Source organism: Thunnus thynnus, chromosome 7, assembly GCF_963924715.1.
Source record: "Thunnus thynnus chromosome 7, fThuThy2.1, whole genome shotgun sequence".
In the NCBI taxonomy this organism is placed as follows: domain Eukaryota; kingdom Metazoa; phylum Chordata; class Actinopteri; order Scombriformes; family Scombridae; genus Thunnus; species Thunnus thynnus.
The window spans coordinates 3,750,899-3,773,629 of record NC_089523.1 but is presented as its reverse complement, the minus strand read 5'-3'; the positions used below and the strand labels follow the sequence as shown (position 1 = coordinate 3,773,629).

The 22,731-nt window shown below is 39.7% G+C and overlaps 1 protein-coding gene and 1 long non-coding RNA gene across 6 annotated transcripts in view; one reads left to right on the top strand and one right to left on the bottom strand.

Annotated features, from left to right (window-relative positions):
• The first annotated feature begins 1,598 nt into the window (after positions 1-1,598).
• On the top strand, positions 1,599-13,696 carry LOC137185620 (uncharacterized). Its single transcript, XR_010928892.1, has 3 exons — positions 1,599-2,058; positions 3,895-4,040; positions 12,834-13,696. It is a non-coding gene; the product is annotated as an uncharacterized lncRNA (long non-coding RNA).
• tpst1 (tyrosylprotein sulfotransferase 1) overlaps positions 3,567-22,731 on the bottom strand; it is a 52,178-nt gene continuing 33,013 nt past the window's right edge. The window contains exons 3-6 of one of the 5 annotated variants that reach the window (XM_067593856.1): positions 21,108-21,306; positions 5,714-5,764; positions 5,049-5,117; positions 3,567-4,087 (exon numbers count right to left, since the gene is read on the bottom strand). In XM_067593856.1, coding sequence (XP_067449957.1) covers positions 5,082-5,117; positions 5,714-5,764; positions 21,108-21,306 — 286 coding nt within the window. In that variant the 3' untranslated portion in view covers positions 3,567-4,087; positions 5,049-5,081. Of the gene's footprint in view, positions 4,088-5,048; positions 5,118-5,713; positions 5,765-14,720; positions 15,282-21,107; positions 21,307-22,731 lie in introns of those variants that run through there. The other 4 variants (XM_067593854.1, XM_067593857.1, XM_067593858.1 and 1 more) reach the window with 4 other exon arrangements.

The window sequence follows — 22,731 nt, the reverse complement described above, 5'->3', positions numbered from 1 at the left end:
ATGGACTAGTGGAGGCACGGCTGACATCATCCTGCCACATCCTGACATCATCCTGCCACATCCTGACATCACCTTGATATCATCCCGCCACATCCTGACATCATCCTGGCGTCATTCTGCCAAATCCTGACATCATCCTGCCATATCATGACATCATCCTGCCACATCCTGATATCATCCTGACATCACTTTGACATCATCCTGGCGTCATCCTGCCACATCCTGACATCATCCTGAAATCATCCTGCCACATCCTGCCATATCATGACATCATCCTGCCACATCCTGATATCATCCTGCCCCATCCTTACATCACTTTGATATCATCCTGCCACATCCTGCCACATCCTGACATCATCCTGCCACATCCTGCCATATCATGACATCATCCTGCCACATCCTGACATCATCCTGCCACATCCTGCCATATCATGACATTATCCTGCCACATCCAGACATCATCCTGCCACATCCTGACATCATCCTGCCACATCCTGCCATATCATGACATCATCCTGCCACATCCAGACATCATCCTGAAATCATCCTGCCACATCCTGCCATATCATGACATCATCCTGCCACATCCTGACATCATCCTGCCACATCCTGCCATATCATGACATCATCCTGCCACATCCTGACATCATCCTGAAATCATCCTGCCACATCCTGACATATCATGACATCATTCTACCACATCCTGATATCATCCTGCCCCACCCTGACATCATCTTGACACATCCTGACCATCATATTGACACATCCTGACATCATCCTGAAATCATCCTGCCACATCCTGACATCATTCTGCCACATCCTGACATAATTCTGCCACATCCTGCCATATCATGACATCATCCTGCCATATCCTGCCACATCATGACATCATCCTGCCACATCCAGACATCATCCTGCCACATCCTGACATCATTATGGCATTTCAGCAGCTGTGCTGCTCCACAACTGATCTCTAGTATAAACACCATACAGCCCAGCCCTCTCCTCTGCGCTCTGGGGTTGAGAATGTGATAGTGAGACAGGACATGGTTTCATTAATAGTTCTATAATAAATCACAGATGTAATTGATTCAGATATGAGTTGGCTTATATCTTTTAAAATTGAAAGGCGCTTATGGAATAGTTATGGCTCACTACAAGCAGTAACACTGCTGGTTTGAATGTTTATGATAAAGTGGATCTATAATTAACGTTTGATATTACATGAAATGAAATGTGTGAGAGGAATCATTATACAACCTGACTTCAGTTCACCACCTTACCATCTGCATCGCCAGTTTCGTACGCATGGCTCAGAGTTTACGTGCAGGTGCGCACATTCTGTCGTCAGCTGTTTTTATAAAATCCAACTTTTTCGTGGGAAGTGACGTACATATCTTTCAAACCCCGTTTTGTGCGTACGCAATGGTGTATAAATGAGGCCCCACAGCCTCCACAGGGGGGCGCCGGAGAGCTGAAGGTGAGGCAAACACAGCTGCTGTGTGAGGTGAAGGAGAGTCAAAAATCCCTCTCGGAGTTATAACAGCTCTTTAATTATAACCCAAGCGGCAACCTCCGGGGCTGAAAAGTGGAGCCAATGCGGAAGTGCCAAAAACCTGCATTCTATCTAATGGCCATCAGGGGGCGACTCCACTGGCCGCAAAAAGAAGTCCGATTGTATGGAAGTCTATGAGAAAATGACCCTACTTCTCTCTTGATTTATTACCTCAGTAAACCGTTTCCTAGTGAGTTTATGGTCTCAATTGCTAATTTCAAGTCTTCTTCAATACAGCATGATGTTAATTTTGTAAATTATGGCCCCGTTTAGAGCGAAATAGACGATAAAACAGCATATGCTTTAGGGCGTGGCTACGTTGTGATTGACAACGTTGCTTACGTAACGTAACCATCGCGTATAGGCGTGGCTACTGCTATTTCAGTGTGTTGTCAGTTCGTTGCTTAAGTTAATTGTAACATTGTGGTCGCCAAAAAACAGTCTCGTTCAGTGTTTTGCTGTAATAAAAGAACCATCAATGAGTCGTATGATCAGTTTTTCCGGTGAGTACATTTTGTTTTAACGGTTTTTTACTGTGTTTCGCTAGCGAAAATTAGCATTAGCATTAACATTGTTAACCATGGATTGTAAATGCACCGTGCTAACCAAGCTAGCAGCTAGCGCTATGGTCACCGCCACCCTCTCGTCCAAATATGGTCACTTCTGGCTCCAAAATTCAAACATGGTGACGGTCAAATCCAAGATGGCGATGGTCAAATCGCTATAATCAAGGCCTCAAAACGGTAGTTCGCAAACCAACGGGTGACGTCACTGTGACTACGTCCATATTTTTTATAGTATGGTTAACTCAGTCAAATCTGAACACAGACATCAAACATTAACTGATATCATTCAGTGTGACTTACACTACCAGAAGATATCATTATCGCTGATGTCCAATAAACCTCCATAAACGCGCTTACAAATTATGGAAAAAGAGACTTCAGAACCTGCCTGAGAATCATCACATTATTAAGTCTTCTTCAGTATGACAGTAATCCAGTGATAGTTGTCTGTACATCCATGTTACACTGCAAACAGGAGCTATTGATAACAATAATTTGGCACTTATAATCGCGTCAGTTTGCCAAAATCTGAAGGACTATCAGCTAAAAGCCGGGCTGACAACAAAACAGCAGCACCTACCTGTTGATGAGCTTTCATAGGGTCCTGCTGTCTTGATGCTTGTATTTTCTCTTTTTTGGGGGGTCATATTGGTTACCAAACAGGTCTACATAGTATATTGTTCTTAGCATGTTTCCATCTGTGTTAAAATCACCCTGCCTCCCCTAGGGAAGTAAATCCAGTCCAAATGGGGTTATGTTTCATTATGCTTCAGTAAACCTACTGGGACATTGTTATAAGAATCAGAAGAAAGGTCTGCTGTCGTAATGACTGGACATGGATTTACTAGTAAACCAAACTCACCTAAAGCAGTCTAATGCAAAACTGCTCATGTAAATGACGGCATGAAACTGAAGTTGAGTGAGTGCACAGCAGAACACACATGGTTGCTACTTTATCAGACACCCAGAAATCAACTAGCCTGCTCAAACACAGCTTTCTTTTACAGATATTCACCAAGTGAGCACAAAAGGGGTTTTAAAACACAGTGCTCCTCTAAAACACACTGCCACAACATCAGGAAATGACATAGGGCCGTCTTAGTTGATGTACTTTAGTGGTGCAGATTCCTAAACAAATGTGCAATTTATCAAAATCCATAAAACATACTGATGCACAGTGAAACTCTGCATTGTTGATAATCCAGACTTCTCTTGCAGAACAGCTTATCATTACTAAACAAGATCCAAATTTACTTACCACACCAGAGGATCATGACATGTTTTGGACTTGAATATTAAATTACATTATATTAGGCTAAATGTATTTAATTTTAATTTCATTTATGTTTCCCTTCACTGTCCTCTCGATCCTTGCTTATATTTGAATGACTGGTGACATTTTATCCTTAAAAAAAAAAAAAGACAAAAAGCAACACACTCGCAACAAGGTTTTTAAAAAAGCATTGTTTATCACGGTTGATACTTAAAACTGATCAGTACCCATGACATAGCACAATACAAAGTCATGAAAAAAAAATTAAACATTAAAATAGGTATTGCATCTTCCAAAAGCTAATTTTCCATTCATAAATACTTGTTGCGATTTCAGTTCACTGCAGTTTCTTACAACAGAATCACAGAGGGGTTTTTTTCCTAAATAGCCAGAAATAATTTCTAAAAATCGATGAGCATGATGTGACACAAAAAATAACAATCAGCAGACATTCTGTGGTTGTGAGAACCTTTTTTTTTTTTTTTTTTTTTTTTGTACAGTACAACATCGAAGGCCAAGAGTTCTCCGTAGATGAGGAGTGGTGGCAGCCCACGGGGGGGATGCGTTGACACTAGTGAGGTCACTGTCCAACTGCAGTCATGTGACCTTTGAAATGTGCCGAGGCCCAACACAGACGGTGAAATGGGTAAGATGATGTCCATGATTTTCTGTTCCACTGCACCGAGACCTGTGCTGAAAAGAGAGGATATAACATCAAAACAAAGTGTTTGATTAATTTAAGTTTTAAATCTGGCTTCCACTAACAAGTTTGAACATTCAGCTATAATCTTATCAAGTGACTCAAAATGTCAATATTCTTTCGCTTTCAAAGAAAATTTAATTAAATTTTAGCAGTCTGGAATACATCCTTGGAATTACATGACCAATGAAAAGCCACTGAACTGGCTGGGTTTGTCAGAAAACTAATCCTTATATAAGAGTCTGATCAATGACTTAGCCGGGCCAATATATCAACCAATATTAGCTTATCATCAGCATATATATCTGTAATAGCAAATGTCAGTGCAGACACGTCAAATATGTGTTTAAGTCATTTAAATTCACAGAGAGGCCTGTAAAACTATAAAATCAGCACATCAGTCACAATTCTGTACCAAGCAAATTTTAGGGATCCTCTGCAAAAACATTTATGTGTTTATATTAAAAATGAATATCAGCCAATAAATAATACAGTATTCGTTTTCTTTTTAACATATCAGTATCAGCTTCAAAAATCCAGCATTGGTTTGGCTCTAATCTTGTGGTTTTTGACAGTGAAAGTATAAAGTTGCTGCACCAGTGAGCATAATGTCACTGCCAGGACTCAGAATGATTACACCAGAGAGAATGAACAGCAAGATGGTCATTAACATGAAATTGGACAGAACATGTGACTGTGACTGTGCCTTTATGGAAAGAGCAACAGCAGGAAAATAGTCTTTTAGTTTTTTGTTTTGTTTTTTTTGTTTCTGAATTGAGCCCCTCATAAATCCATGAAACATCATAGACAATAAGACTTTTCACTGCATGGAGAAAAGATGTAATGACTATCTCATTATCATTCACACCTTTTACAAACTTTTTCATGAGCTGTTGCCTAAACTTGCAGTATGTTCCCTGCATGCTGCTCATGTGTGAATCTGAATGTTTGTACCTGTGTGTTGTGGTGATGGCACTCCTGCTTCTCCTAACTGGGGTGGGGTTTCTCTGCAGACTTCTGAATCTGTAGGGAGATCAGAGGTTACAGTATCTGCTCTCAGGATGACAGGCCGGGGAACACCACAATATGCAACTTTAATCACCAAGAAGATGCTCACAGTCAGCTGACTCACTGACTTGTAAATAGTATTTGTTCCCACTTTATTCGATGAACAAAGAGGCTGACTGTGCTGATAAAAAAAGGTGTTATTAGCAAATAAAAAGCAGACACTCTACGGAAGCTCGAACATGATAATGGAGTGTGTTTCTACAGAATGCAGAAAGTGAGTGCAGTTTTTGGAAGTACCAGAAGAGGGCAGAAGTGCTCTTTAGCCAACATCAGGCTCTTAAATCGAAAGACAGGACAAGACAAAACCACGAGACTAAACAAAATAACCACTAAAGACCAAAAAAACAAGAACACAATCATGAACTAAGACCAAAAAACAACAACAGGCTGCGTTAGATGGCAAGAAAATCAAGAAGAGATGAGTAACTGAGCAGATGGAAATCTGTAATGTGACCTTCCACTGAGCTGCACATGGTTTAACTCAGACACTAGAAAAAGGCTGAATTTGAAGAAAAGAAAAAGCTCAACAACAGGCAGAAATGTTACTGTACCTGTGATTGTTCTTTTAGGAAATCTGGTAGCTGAAATTCACCTTTAAAGACCTGGAAAAACAAAGGACCAGGTTTAGAGGTTTAGAGCTCCACAACTTGAGAGAAAGAATGAGAGAAAGGACCTGTAGCAACCTGATAAATGAGATTAAGGCAGCATTTTATATCCAGATATAAAATAAGATGATTATCACTATTTCACAATAAATCCAAGCTGAGCTGACAGATGAAATCCACCTCAGTGTGGGTCTGATGTTGTGACGCCACATCGTGCGAGGTGAACGTAGAGAGGCTGCTGGACGCATGCCAGGAATTTCACACTCAGGCTCCTGGTGTCATATGGTTTCCCTGAGGGGTGGGGCACCAGACTGAGAGGTGAAAAGAGACATAGGGAGTGGGGGTAGACTGCTGACAGAGAGCCAGCAGGAGGCTGACTGAGTGAATGACTGAGAGGGGGGAAAAAAAAGTCCCATCAAAGAGAGTGGAGGGGAGGGGGAGCGAGGGTCAATATCCTATAGGACATACCCAGGTGTCCACTGAGCAGGGAGAAAATGTACTCATGTGTGTTGGAAGTGTCTTTCCAGGAAAAGAAGCTTTCCCTCTCTTGCGGGCTCCTGGATCCCTCGATGTTATGATTAGCATGCCTTTTATTTCCACAGACCCCTACAATATCTACACAGGAAGTCAAACTCCCTCATGCTGAAGGACAACAGTTGTGCAGCACAGAGTGCTTCTGTTAGCCAGAGATAAAGAAGAATGTGGAGGAAAGGTTGTGCATCGAGCTGATGGAGAGAAGCTGAATATCAGAGGAAGTAAACAGATAGAGACAGGAAACAGCAGCAGTGTTGTGTTAAGATGAGTTATACATCAGGGGGCAGCAGTGAGACAGAAAATGTTAACTGTTGAGCTACTACACAATCTAAAAAAATCTCTTCTATGGTTCTCATCATTACTACTACATTACATTTTCCACTGCATATCTCATCCTATCATATATATTCCTTTCTTAATGATTAGTTAGCTATAATTGGTTTATCTTTCATTTGAGTATAATATGTGGTGCAGTAATGAAGTATAATGTAGGCTATGTAGGCAGAGCATAGAGCAAGGTTTCTGACTTTTTGCTGTTGTTGTTGTTGCTTTTTGGTCCCTTTCCAAAAATCTAAAACAAATGAATTGTGAGAAATAGATTGTATTTAACTGTAATCATTAGCATACCTGGCTGACTAGCTTACTTTCGACAGTAGTAACCTGCATTAATACCAAGGCCAAAGAGCTCATCATCGGCTAACTACAGAATTTTGTGGGGTCACATGTTACATTAGAAAAAGCTGCGTTCAGCACTGACACATTCACTGTGAGGTAGCTGAGATGTGACTATATGCTAGGCTAACGTTAGCGGCTCTGCCCTGCTCTTAAATACTCAAGCAACCCCAAACTCCTCATCCTCAAAGTCTTTTCTCTTGTTAGAAGTGGAACATACTAACAACTGAACATACATCTAACCTGTAAATTGCTGTGGTCTTTATAGTAAGCATCTGAACAGGGTTAATATTGCAGCAAAACAGTGCTTTTGTCTACTTCTGTCTGACATCAAGGACCCATTGTTCCAAAAATGTCTACATTTTTGATGGTAAATCTGCCACTGTTATCTAAGGCTGCAACAAACAATTATTTTCATTATTGATTAATCTGTACATTATTTTCTGGGTTAAGCGATTCGTTGTTTGGTCTGTAAAATTTCAGAAAATGGTGAAAAATATCAATCGCTGCAGCCCAAGGTGCAAACTAAAATGTCCTCATTCAGTTTACCATCACTGTTATAATGACTATGATTACACAGTGTATGTGTGTTACTATTTTATGTAGATTATGATGAGTTGTTCCTGTCTTGTACTGCAACATCAGCAGACTCATCAGCTAAGGTTAAAGAAAGTTCAGCATTATATTTGTAAAGAGGAAGATGTAGGAATTAAAATTCGTGGGAGACAGGGTGAGACATGTCATCTGGGGGTCAGTTGGGGAGGATGGATCCTGGATAGGAGAACTGAAAACAGACATGACGTTATCTATACGTCTGTATTTGATAGATTAAGAAAAGAACTGTAACACCCACTTAAGGTGTATAAAACTCTGTTACAAGCACTCCACTGGGAGCCTTTTTCTTCTTAACCTCATACTGTGTGTTGCATTGCGAAACGCTCCTTCTTGTACAAGAAAATCAATTCTGTTAAATTTTGATACTTCAGCTCCGATCTCTATTGTTTAATGGTCATTACGACGAAATTCTCTAAACAATCACAGACTAACAAAACCAGAAAATATTCACATTTAAGAAGCTGGAACCAGAGAATTTTGGCATTTTTTGTTAAAAAAGAATTACCCAAAATGATTAATTGATTATCAAAATAGTTGCAGTCGTTTGGCTATTTGACTATTTTTTTATTATAATGTCAATTGACAGTCGTAGCAACAGTAACTAAGGGGGGGTGGATTTCTTTGCCAATGAAGCGAATTTGAAATTTGACTGCTAAATACAGAAGGACATGACCATCTCTGACCTGCTAATTTATTCATCCTGGCATTACAGTGTACTTCGGTTCAATGAGATGAACCTACTGTATGCACTATCTGATATAATCTGGAGTGAACTCTGTGTCATAGTGATGACGCAGGTTTCTGCAGAAACCTCCTCCTAAGCTTTTCATGGAACTAAATAGACTAAACAAGTCCATGGAAGCTTCCAGTATGAAGTGCATGTTGTCTCTCTCTTCTCCCTCAACACTTCACTATCTTGATGAGATGTCTATCTTGTTACGGTATCTAGCTTGAGGTAAGGAAGCCACCGCAGGCTTTTATAAAACACATGCCAACAGAAGACATTCACTATATCAAATAGATTTACAGTCAGAAAACGGGTTTAGTTTTGTGGTTTCTTAATGTTTCTTACTACTGAGGAAAAGAGGGTCAAAGGTAAAATGAAAATACAGAAAGTTCAATGTAATTATTATTTTCAACTCTAAGTTACACAGTCCAGCTTTGAATGTTTCATTTCATTCTTTTGTGTGCAGAAACGGTTCCCATAATACCACTAATAGACAAAACTTACTTTTATGAGGTAATCAATGAGAATCTTTCATTTAAACGTGTGCTGGACCTCCACAGGGAGGAGATGGCCAAAAGTCCCCCAGCCCCCCGCGTGCCTTCATGCATGCTTGCGTGTTTGCCTGAAGTCGACGCAGGGCCAGAAACTGAACGTAATCTGAACTTATTTCCAACACCAGAGACAGAGAGGCGAGCGCATGTTTCTGATTTCCTCCTGGGTGCCATTTTGCAGCTTTCCTCTGCATACAGAGGCTCTGGGCCAGACTGCTCTGAGCTTGTCCAAACCTTCTGCTCACACTAAACAGCACAGCACACAGAAGAAGTGGAGCAAATGCTTTCTGGTCGTACACTAGGTCACACGCTCAGGGTAATAATTAGGAAATGTACAAAAGAGGTTCTGCTGCCTGCTTTGCATGCTACAGATCAATCTGTCCTGAGAAGACACACGGAGAGGAAGGGAGAGATGCATTCCTAACATGATGGGATCACTGCAGTAACATGAAGCCAGCCTTTGTCCAGCAGACTCTGGCCTCAAGGTCTACTACCTCTGAAGGATCTGTTAAAATGCTCATGAGAGGAGAAATATTCATATGGTGGAAGATTTACAGCCTTGTCTACTGAGACAGGAAAAATACAGCTCTGCTTGATGACAGGGACTTCTGACTACCAATCAGCTGACTGACAGAAACGCTGCCTTCCTCTCATTTTCCCAAAGTTAAACAGCCAACTGGCCTCTTTTAAAATAACGTGAAGGCATCTCCAAGTGGCATATTGCTGCTCATTAGACTATTTCCTTGAATTAGTGATTTGGTTTCTAGTTAAAACCACAGGAAGTCAGCACTTCTGGTCTACTATAACTGCATGCATTTTATTTTTTTAATTACTGATACAATGACATGTTGAGCTTGATGCTCTGACTCTAGAAGAGTTCAAATTTATTGGATAACACTTTAAGTTTGGCATTTACAACTTATAAGCAGTATATAAACAGTTAAATGGTTTATAAAACACTATAGTGTAGTTATAAGCAGATATGAGTTTTTATTTATGTATTTGTCAACAACTATAACTCTTCCTGTGGGCACCCACAAGTGGAAGTTGGTGTATAAACAGATAATGAATAACAACACAGTAAAACACAGCTGTAAAAATATCAAATCTGTCTTCACTTATACTTGTTGGCAAATACTGTACATTTATAAATACTTATACTATATATTAATATCCTTATGTCTGCCTATACCTTCATCATATAAGTAAAGTGTTAGTATTTCTTGGCACTATAATCTCTGCTGACCTTAAATGGGAAAGTAATTAAATTTGCCTGATCAGAGATTATAATTTCTTGAGGAAGTTTTACACATCTATTGTAGAAAGTGTGCTAATGTTCTCAGTCACAGTTTGGTTCAGTTGTCTGACTACTGCAGAAACAAATACATCTGATAAAATAATCAAGAATTCATCTAAAATAATTGACCCTCCCACTCAATTTATAAAGTCCAGCTTCACCAAAAGGCTCTGATCACAGTTAGAGATGATTCTCACCAGCAGCTCCTCTCTTTGAGGAAATGCTCTCTGGAGTTACTGATAGCGCTGTTTTAAAATAAATACATTCCCTGAGGCTATTTGGCTGTTGAACATCAAATCTTTGGTATTTTAAGGTACATTTTGTACAATTTAGCTCATTGTTTTCTTTGTAATTATTATTTTCATATTTCTATATGCGTAGATTATTTGATTCTTGAATTATAAACGTTCAGCTCTTGAAGGTGTGTGTTGTCTTATCTTTCATTGTGAAAAATGTTGTTTAATTTTATTAAGTAGTTTTTAGGAACTTGCCGTGGTGAGCAACATTAAACAACATTTTAATACTGTCAATACTGTCAATCAGCTAAACTCTACTAAAATGTACTCAGTAAACTACAGTGAGATCCAGTCTAAAGCTCTGGAAGAAGAAAATACCTTTTGAAAACTCAATTTAAAAAAAAAAAAAAAAAAATTCAAGTAGTCTAAAATTTCAGAAAACAGTGAAAATTGTCCATCAAAATGTTTTCAAATTGCTTGGTTTGTCAAAAAAAAAAAAAAAAAAAGATTAAAAATGATAATAAAACAAGGGAATCAGCACATCTTTATATTGGGGAAGCTGGAACCAGTGAATCTTAAATGATTGATCAGTGTCGAATCTATGGTCAACAAATTTTCTGTTAATCTACTTTTAGATTAATTGACTAATTTTCTTAGCACTACTAAACAGGTCACATTTTTTGGCATCCACTCAGGACTTTAACTTGTTTCTTTCCCCATTGCATTTATAGCCCTTCATGTCTCCTTCATAATACTCCTTGAAAGACATATGACTCCAAACTGCATCACATTTTTTCCAGAAAACCCACAATAAAATCAGGCATTTTGGCCGCAACAAACACAAACAATATTCCAATCCTAACCCCAACTCTAGCCACTTAAGTATAAGGATCAAACATTCACAAGAATCCTCTGTAGGTGAGCAGGGACCCTGGAAACCTGCCACAGCATGCCTCAGCAGAGCCAGGCAGGGCCCAGATGGGGAGGGACCTGCACAGTGGGGTCAGCCAAGGTGCCTGCTGGTACAAGCAGCAGGTCAGTCCGGTGTGGTGGTGCCAAACTAAACCGCTGCATTGGTTTAGCCTCAGTATTATGGCTGGAGCTCCCTCTGACTTAGCCCTGGTCCCGGGGGGTTAAATGTGGTTAACAGCCCAGTGTGTTTGAAAAGCTGCCGATGTCGAGCCACGACCGGCAGGGGAGAATGTTTCAGCTGCACACCTGTTTACTTCTAACATCTCAGGGTGGAAACTTTCCAGCGATATTTGTTACCTCAAACAAGACACTTTTGTAACAACTGCACACTGAAACTGTTCAGCAGACTGGGTGTGTATCTGTGCTCTGCTGTTTGTGTAGGAGCAGGGTTACAGTATCACGGTGGTGCCACACTTAAAAAAAACAAAACTCATCATCTCAGATTCAATATAAATTTGATGATAAAATCATCACATTGTACCTATTGAAAACATCGATGTGTAGATTTTTTGAGAGGAAAGAAAACCTCACATGACACTAAAATGATTTCCAGCTCCTAATCTCCTTGTGGCAGATTTTTCACACACACACACACACACACACACACACACACACACACACACACACACACCTCAAATCAGGTCTAGGGTATCAAACTTTACACTGTAGTATCTGATTTCAATTAAAAATCTTGTGTGGCTGCTTGTTTTTAGACAACAATTAACATCAGAACTTTGATTTATTTTGCTAAGTACAGAAGGTTTTGTAGAAAAACATGTTAATAAATGGGATGAAGTAAAGTGGAAAAAAAGGATCCCTATAGTAATCCTTGTGTAAAGTGGGTGTGATAGATTGTCTGTTTTGGAAAGTTGAATCCGCCTGGTTTGATGATGCAAAACAAATCCAAAAGTACTTTGTTTTGTGTGCACTGCAACCTTGTCTGTGTAACTACTGGCCTTGGTAAGTTCAGCAACATGCTACAAGATACATCAGAAAGTCATGAGTAAAATATCTGGAATTGTAGATTAAAAGGAGAATATTCTTAATACAAACACAGCTGAAGTCGTGATCTGATCTAAAAGAGTAAGATGCGTCCATCATTAAACACTTCATGTGAGGTCTTCATTAATAAATCTTTTAGCCACTTTAGCCTCTTCTTTCCATGTTTGTCTAGCTGATGGTTTCATGAATATGACTCTTTGGTTCTTGAGGTCTCTGAAGAGCCAAAGAGTGCCATGATGGCCGAGCACTGATGATGGCCCTGGATCAATATGATATGATTAGCTGGCACATCATTAACTGTCCTCACATCAATAGGAAGGAAAAGGTCCAGCCACAGACCCAAAGCACAACACAAGGAACTCTACAGACCTTTGTTTCTCATCTCTCCACTAACTCATCTTATTAATGTTACTGTGGAGAAACTGAGAACTTATTGATCCCAATATCCATTTCTCACCAGGGATCAGAACAACTGCAAAGCCACTTAAAAGCTATTGATTGCGGCTTCAAGAGCCAGGCCTGACGAGCCTCATTTACAGCGAGCTGGAAACAACCTCTACCAACCAACAGTCAGAGATGAAGCCTAGACTAAGAGCAGAGGTCCAAGGTGTTGTCAGTTTAACAGAGTCATTAATGTAGATGTCAATGCAAGATGTATGAGGATGTTCCAGTTCAGTTGAGTGTACATGCAATTTCTTCTTCTGTTATTTTATTAGCCCCAGACCTGTGATCTAAAACTGAGACCTGTGCCCACATCTGTAAGAGCCGACCACAATGAACCTGACTGGTACTGACTAATTTGAGACCTGAACCCAACCCAAGACCAGAGGCGGCTGTATGTTTGCTTCATGTCATTAGTCAGTGGCTTTTAGCTTGCTGGGCTAATTCAACATATTGGGTAGTCTGTCCCTTTCCCTCTTACTACCAGACATTAACATATCTACTTGCAACACATGACATCTGTGGACGTATACTATTGGCACAGTCTGATAGAGAAAATGTAAAAGAGAGAAGTTTAATTATTTACATTTGAAAACGGACAAAACCTAAATCAGGCTCTAGCCTGTAGCTAGGACAGAACAATTGTTTATATATTTAATGCACAAAGACCGACTGCATTTATTTCATATCACAAACGTTGCAGTTTTAATTCTAACTTACATAATAGTGTGAACTGTTACATGCATATTTACTCAGCTATAGCAAAATCATTGTAATTACTGTCAGTTGGATTACATACACTGGTACATATATATATAACCATATTAATATTGTTTAGTAGGGGTGTAATGGTACATGTATTCATGAACCGTTCGGTACAGGATGTTTGATCTGCTCTGTGATCCAAACAATTACTGTCAAAATAGTTTAATAATCCACTTACTCCGATGTTTACTCCGGAACGTTTTGGCAGTGCATCATTTAGCTGTAGCCAGAGTCAGCACACTTAACAGTCACTTCTTCTATCAGTGTCACATGGGATTAGCGGCAAGTCCTGAGTCTATTCACTCCAAAGAGAGGAGTTAACGTGAGCACAGATTATTGCCGATTCTTTCAACCCATAGTCACAGAAGTAAACCACGCCCACTTAGGAGACAGGAAGTGTATACCATTTCATATGATTGGCACAGCTTGTAATGCATCATCTTTTGTTATAAAGCATCTTTGCTGTAGCATGTTCATGGATGTATGCCAGCCAGCTTAGCTAAAGTAGCCTGGTTATCATGGTTACCCATGCTCATGTAGTGTTGCTGCTGTCATTATTATTAAAATATGCGCTGTTATCCCTGTGTTTAATAAACAATATTGCGTCTCCCTGTCCCTCTCCCCTCTCTGTGACTGTCACCTTTGAGTGAAGCCGTTCAGAATGTCAGCAGGTGTCCTGGCTCCTTGCAGGAAACACTTTTTTTTTTTCTCTCCACTGCAGCACAACTAAACTGTTTCAGTAATGTTAATAGTTTTGGCCAATGAGCCATTGTTGGATGTTTATATTTTTCAAAATAAAAGGACTGAAATATTATTTTCTTCCTTTCTTTTTTTCTGCTGTTCCGAAATCATACCAAACCATGAATTCTGTGTACAGTTACACCCCTATTATCTAGTAATGTTAAGTTTACCACTGATGTAAAATCTTCATAAATGTGGGTTAAATTGGTCAGTTCTCTAGAAAATAAGGCCATTTTACTTAGAAGTTGACTTTTCTTAAAAAAGGACCCTGGTAGGACGACAATAACAAGCAACAGCAATATTTTTACCTGATTCTAATAATGTAGAAACAAGGTATGTTTGTAGTACTGCTTGGTAAAATAACAATATTGTTTATTACTATGTACACCACAAATATAGATCTGATTTATAGGATTTATTTACAATCTAAATTGCAATATTGGTCAGAGAGATCGCAGGTAGATATTTTCTGTAGCTTTATGAAACATAATGGCAAAACCAACCTGAAACCCAAGGCCTTCAATCAACAGCCTTCATATGCAGCATGTAACAAGGGTAGTTGAAACACTAAAATTAACAAAAACATATAACTTTTCCTAACAAGGTCCAAGCTTGTAATTCACCTCTGCATGTCTATAAATAAATCCCTGGAAACTTGTTGGGTTAAATCAATATGAACACGGAGGTTTTGGGAGATATGCATCGACTCTGTTAATTGCTTTGACCACAGGGCTGACACTGCTTAGAGGGATTACCTTTAATCCAGATGGCTGTTCACTCACAGTAAGAAACAACAAAGCCCGACTGAGATAAGGCTGCTCTCAACAGGTCAAGCTTCCTTAATCATCCACAGCGTTCTCTCTGTCTCCACAATACAAACATTCTGCTCAATGGCTGCTTCCAAACTATTTCACCGCTGAGCAGCTCGATCCAGGCTGCATATTATGTGGTGGAATCAGGGCTGAGGAAGAGATGAGACAGAGAGTAAATATTTGGATGGGGCTGGGTGAAAATTCAAGACAGCAGAGAGAGCATTTCCACATGTGGCTTCATCATACAATGGTTTAGTTGAGGGCTGCTTGCCAGATGTCTTATGCAGTGCAACACAGAATTTGGAGGGTGCTACCATTCTAATGGAGTGTGGCCTCGAATCTACATTTCAAGATTACAAACTGTTTTCCCTACTTACTATATTCTCTGAATACTTGGCATCTCACCAAAGTTCAATCTTCCTCCAAACAACACACTGAGGTTGAGTAATTTGGTAATGTAGGATTAAAAGACCATAAACAAAACTTGTTATGTTACTTCTTGATTATTGGAGGAACAACCAATAATAACAACCAAGTACAAAGAAATAGTTAGAAAACAGAAAGGGAAAGAGGGCTAAGCTGATGGAGTACTATAAATCAATGAGAATGGTCAAATCGGTAAATTGTTAAGAAAACATCTTCATCTTTTTTCATAACTGAGTCTGCCAGTTATGTACCATTTCCCAGGACACTCAGCCAGGGACACTGACAGAAGAAAACAACCAGATTCATACCTGTGTCTTGACATTACCATTATCCTGTTGTTAAAGTTACAAAGACTAACTTTATTGTAGTTTCTTGACACAAGCAGACATACAAAAACTGTCAAAATAAAATAACATTATAGTGTAATAATGTCAGTGTTGTTTCAGGTAGCCAAAAAGATATTGCAGCTTTATATGAGGAATTATCTGATGAAAGAATAATAAGTATGTAGAAAAGAGCTGATAGAGCCCTATGTGCCATCTTTCGAAACTTGACAGAATTCATCACTCAAAGCTACACAACAAGATTACAAAACTCTGGGAATGTTGTCCTTTAGCATTCTAACCTGTATAAGCAAACTGACCATAGGGCCCTGTGTGAAACTTTTTGTTCACTTTGGACCTGCCTGGTAAGAGATCCTCCTCTGTATGCAGAGCTCCAGTCCAGGAGGGAAGAGAAGGCAAGCAAACAATAATATAAGCCCCGCAGCTGGGTTTGATGCAGGCGAACCACACTAATAACCTGCAGATGTACACAGCATAAATCTGAACAAATGAGCTTCGACACGCACTTGCTGTCAACAAGACACGTAAGGTCTATTGTAAGGAGACTGATGTTAACTGTTTCACAGAGTGGAGGAGGAGGAAGAAAGAGTACACACAGACGTAAATATTTACTGCATCCAAAATATGTAAACAGGACTGCAGGCACATCTGAAAAGCATGAACAAGCACAACACGGTGATAACATGAATGGTTCAATATCTGACCTGCAGACTGACATATGGCAGCCTTGATAGAAAACTGGTTACATAGAATATATAGACACTTTATAATGTGTAGAAATAAAAATCTTGATGACCCCGATGAAGGCCACAAGCCGAAACGCGTCGGTCAACTAATAAAGTAGAGTTCTCATCTTTCTAGAAATAAAAATCTTACAATGAGACATTGTGGTGTCAGTAGTTAGCTCATAAACAGTGGAGCTATTGATTAACAGCAGCTGGCTGCAGTGACCGCATGCACTATGACAAAAGTCCTCGCCTCAAGGTACACTCACATTGAAATTTCCCCAAACTCAGCCCAAAAAAAGGATACAATGTGACAGTTCAGACACGGGTAACAAATAAATATTGAGCAGAAGGATAAAAACTGTAAACAATCCTTGAAAGCAGTGCGGCAGTTTGTAATCTGGCAGTGTAATATTTTACTAAACAGGGTGATCAAACATGCTAGAATGACGACTTCCAAACACAGTGCATCAGTGTTTCTATTGGTCAACGAGACACCCACATGGTCAAAGTTGACCAAAGGTGAACTCTGAACTGGCTTAAGATTGCAGAGAAACAGGAACCTGATGGTCGAATTTATCAATCGTACATGCTTCGATTGAAGTGAATAGGAAACTGAGCAAATATTTGCATGATGGAAGTGTAATGTGATCGTACCTTTGTAGTGGGGTTGCAAGGACTAAGCAATGTCATTACTCTTCTGTTAGCCTGCTAGCAAACACAATTCTGTAAAAAGTATGTTTTCACTTTTCATTTCTGTACCGGATGCACAGAAATTTAACAGATATCCCTCTTATTATGAGATTCTGGATTTGATGGCAAATGGGCATATTTCCTAAAATGAAAGATTAGTACTATTAAGTCTACAATCAGTAGAAACAGTACTCATGTACTACAACAGTAACTCAAGGTCCAGTTACTTGCTGAGGACAACTATGAGACGCAGTTAAAAAGCTCCAGAAAAAGCTAGAAAGTGGGCCTTTTGACAAATATCTCTACACAGCTTTGAACTTTGTTGTTGCTGCTTAAGCAGTTTTTTTAGCTAAGAATTTTACTCAAAAATTTAAACCCCTTTAATCAATGCATTTTTAGTGTGTTTCAGTTACCCAAAATATCAATGGCAAACATCAGGTTTTGGTATCATCGTCATTTTCACTAAATTCAACTGTTGCGAGTAATAAACTAAAGTAAGGAAAACATGAAGTAGAAAGAACATCACCAAAAAGCAAATTACTCCTTATAAAATACTGCAACTCCTGGAATGCATCAGAAATAGGACGCACCAATAGTGCAAGTGTACTGTAATGAACATCAATGAATACTGAATATAGTATACTAAGTCCTGTTGTTGAGAGGAAGTTATAATGAAGTTATAATGACACTGCAGCGTCTTAAAATGGTCTGTATGAATGAAAACTCTGTCAGTTATGAGAACAAGTTACTTCCACTTAGGAGTTGAAATCTCATGAAGAGCATGGAGAGAGGTATTTTGTTACTCTGCCACCTTGTCTGTAGTTTCCATTTGTTTGTGGTCAGACACATTTTTCCACCCCCTCCACCCCCCAAAAAATTCCCTCTCCTCTCACATCTTACACTGAATGTTTTCCATACCAGTCATAAAGTTCTTGACAAGATGACGAATTGCATCAAACTCATTCTTTTTTTGCGTCCTCATTCCCCCTTTTTGGTTCCCCTCAAACAAATGGAAAAGCAATCCGAAACTCTCAAGAAAAGTTTATTGGCTAATACACCAAACTAGGTTAAAGACAAACCCACCAAGCACTATTGGAATGGGTCTCAACTTTTCCACAGACAGAAAATCTAACCACATAACACACTGAGCAACATCTAATATATATATATCATGTTGAGGACATCTTAAAGTCAAACTCACATCAACCGAATCATTGTAAAACTATATAAACACACCAGATTCCTACACACCTATTTTAAAATCCATTCTGGTACAGCTGAAGCTCTTTTGTACTGTAAGCCATTCAAATGCTTGTATTCTGCTATACCCCCCCCCCCCCCCCAGTTAACACTCTGCCTTGGATATTTAGGTTTCACTGAGTGTGCAGATTCTCACCCTTGGCTGTTGTGTTGTAGTCACTGCTTTATGTGAGCAAGCAGACACTTCCTGCTGGAATGACAATCAGCAGGAAATGCTGTTGATGCCCTGCTGAAACATTATTGTTGCATGATAATACAGGCTATACTGAGAGAGGACCCACACACACACACACACACACACAACTAAACACACAAACAAACACCGCTGATGACAGTCAGTTGAGACAGAGTAATACTAGCTTTAACAAGAACACAGACCTACTCATTACTGCTATAGTACTTTGTTTTCTTCATCATACTACGTGTGTGTGTGTGTGTGTGCGTGTGTGTGTGTGTGTGTGTGTGTGTGCGTGCGTGTGTGTGTGTGTGAGCTAGTCTTGGGAAACTGGACGAATATATTGGCAATTGGCTGAGTCGATTGCTGGTTGTTTTTTTTGGGGCAATTTTACCAAACTTACTGCAGTCTTATACTTCTGATTAAGATGAAGGGAGTTAGCCTCGAAGTTAGCAACAATGAGTTAGCCTAACCTGACCTTAAGGTGGACTTACCTTTAAGGTGGACCAGCTATTCTCATTTTACTGACAATCTCAGCCACTCCTAAACAGAGAACGGAGAAATGTCCGGCTACCCGATGTCCCCCCCAACTGTGTGCACCGCACCCACTGGCGAATATATCAGCAATTGCCGTTTGTTGGGCTGAGGGTAAGAAAATTTTGACATATCGCCCCACCCTAATATGAGCTTTAAAAGATTCTGTTCCATCTTCTTTATCTAGTCATAGTTTGACACTAACAGTGTTTCAGTTTTCAGGTATCAAAGATGAAATCATGAATTGTTATACACTATATGGCCAAAAGTATGTGGACACCTGGGGTTGACTTCAAAGACATGTTCATTTATCTGCTGCTATAACAGCCTCCACCGGGCTTTGTGCTCGGGAGCAACAAATCAGCCAGAAATGTTTAGACAGCAGTCCAACAGGGGAGAGGTCAAGCTTGGAAAATATACGCTAACAGCCATTGGACAGACATTCTCCAGACTTTATCACAGCTGGAATCACACACCAAACAACACTTAAAGGACACTTCAACATTTTCAACCTTTATTTCATATCAACAATGCTATAATAAAACATTGTTTCTGTATTCCAGCAATGGACAGCTTAAAATTTACCATCAAGATACCACAGGAGGGAATTTCAATGCTGATGGAAACTACAGCTGCTCTTTTCCTAGATCCTCAGCTAATGTTTAATGTGACAGAGAACAAGGTGATGTCATCCTGTTACCAGTGGTAAGATCATGTTTTACAGTAATATATTAAGGTCTCAAAATTAGTGCCATCATGACTTATTGATGTCAGCACTTTTTTCACTGCCCATTTCAACAAATTGGGCATTTAAACACCAGGAGGACCTTGAGAGCTCGGCCTCTACAGACCTTGAGAGATAAAAATAAAACAGAGTTAAGTCCTGTAGCTCAGACATACTGTATGCAACCCAAAGAGCGGAGCTGCAGAGCATGTCACCTGATAGCTCAGCTTGAGGAAAAGGATTTAATAAAACATATTCTGCTCCAAAAATAGCTAGTGCCTTCCCAAGATATGAGGAGGCTTTGACGTCTGACAAGGATATCACTGCTGAGGCAAAGAGCAGAACGCTCATGCACACACACAAAGAAGTTCATGTGCTTTTAAGAGCATGTCGGACATTCATCGAGAGGGTGGTGGTTGGATCACCAGCTCCTCCTCCTGTCCACATGTCAAAGTGCCCTTGAGCAAGGCACTGAAGTGTGTCAGACAAAAGCATCTGCCAAGTGAATGCAGTGCAAATGTGGATTAAGCATCCACTGAAAATAGTTGTGTGTTTGAGCAACATTTGCTTACAACTACAGTGCCAGATGAAATTTTATATTTTAAAGATTTACATCTTCAGTAGGAACCAAAGGGCTTGGGGTTGTGAGCTACAGACAAGGTATGGAAAGAGTGAAGAACAAACACATTGTTGGTTGGTCTTCACATTTCTTAAAAGGTGGTATTATTCTAGATTTGCCTTATTGTCAAAAAAATCATGAAAAGTGCAATGTCTCCTGATGATGGAAGGCACAGCATCCAATGTTTAAGCCATTACAAAAAATAATTTACAGCAAAGTAACTGGCCTTTTGGTGGCAGTGATTGTGAGTTTTAAATGAAGGGCATTTTGATGAGTCATTCTTTCTTCGTATGGTAAAACTGAACTAAAGTTGCAACGCTTCATTGCTGATGCTCTACTGTTTGTCATGTAGCTTAAACTAAACTAAACAAAAAGATACTCCACAGGGTACCTTTAAGGCAGTGACTTTCACAATAAAATGGCGCTCATACGCAGGAAAATGTTCTGGTCTGTACACCATCTGGTCAGTACTCACCCGTCTGGTATTGTCCAGGACCTTGGGGTCAGGCCGGCCATAGTTGGGGGGATTGGCATGGGGGTCATAGCCAAGTCTGGACAACATGGGGGCCACGACGGCCATGTCCCTCACCACGTCAGCTGGAATCTTCCCCACCCACTTAGACAAGGCCTCCACATTGACGGGCTTGATGACCTGGTCTGTGGACCTCTCCACCCTGACAAGACAATGAAAAATGTTGGTTTCAGTTGTGGTCTGAAGTAGAAAGTCACTTGGTCATGCCAAGACAGATGAAACAGCAGGATGTGGAGACTCTAATGGCCTGGCAGCTCCATAACTAAGTGTAGACTCCACGTTCTAATCCCAAGTGGGTCAATGTAGCACCAACTGGGTATATCTTGTTATGTGGCAATGGTTCATTAACTGGGATGCATTTTACATAATGTTCCACTGTACATCACGTGGGTTTAAGTCTTTTGTAAAGTGCATTAATTAAATGACAACTATAATTACCTAATAACACTAGTCTAAAATTAAATATAGACAGGTGTCAACGTTTAGTTTGACACTAGGGACTTTTCAGGTCACAGGTGACTGGAGAGCCTGCTAGGTTTAAGGCTAGTGTGGATGTGGAGTCAACTGGTTTCGTTAATGTGTCTAGCCAGGAAATTTCTCACAGCATAGATTATCAGACTGATAGCTGAGTTTAAAACACTGAGACCGTCTCCCTTCCCCGCTGTATTGCTCACGAGCTCTCTTTCTTTGTGAATCACAATAATCTAATAATCATCCCTACCACTGGTGGAGGTGAAATGTGCAGCAAAGCACCTAATAATCTACAGAACCAAACATCTTATGTAATCAACAGTGTGACCACACACCGTCCCAAGTGCAGGCCTTCAAAACTGTCAACTAATAATAGAAGGTGTATAATTACATTTATTATTTCATCTAGTGGTAGCTCTACAGTTCTGCCTACTACTGATCACTGCAACAAGACACTTAAATTTGGTTTTATAAATATCAGATCACTCTTTACCAAAGCCTAACAAATGATCTGATTCTTGAAAATAGTTTTGGTATGATTGGATTATGTGAAACATGGTTTAAACCAAAAGTTTTCCTTCCCTTGAATGAAGCTTCTACACATGACTATACTTATGCCCATGTAGCTTCAATTTAACCACCAAGCTTGACACTAAATTCAACTCATTTGAGGCTCTTCTTATTATAAGTCTAAATGTTCATTCCACATTGTGATACTCTATCAGCCACCTGGCCCTTATTCACAATTCTTAGAAGAATTTGAAGAATTTATCTCAGATCTTGTTACTCATTCCGATGATATTCTAATTCTTGGTGACCTCAATATTCAGCCTTCTGGCACGCGTTGATACTTTTGAGTTCACTCAGTTTGTTCTGAAGTCGACTCATTGCATTGACAACACCCTTGATTTGATTTTATCTAAAGGGATAGTTGTTTCTGATCTAACTGTCTCTCCAGCCACGTGTGCTGTGTCAGATCATTTTCTCATTAAAATTGAAGCATCATTGGCCTGTCCTGTTAATGTTGGCACAGATGAATTAACCACTCGCCACACTGGTACATCTAATATAAATGCATTTGGTCAGCAGTTGCCTG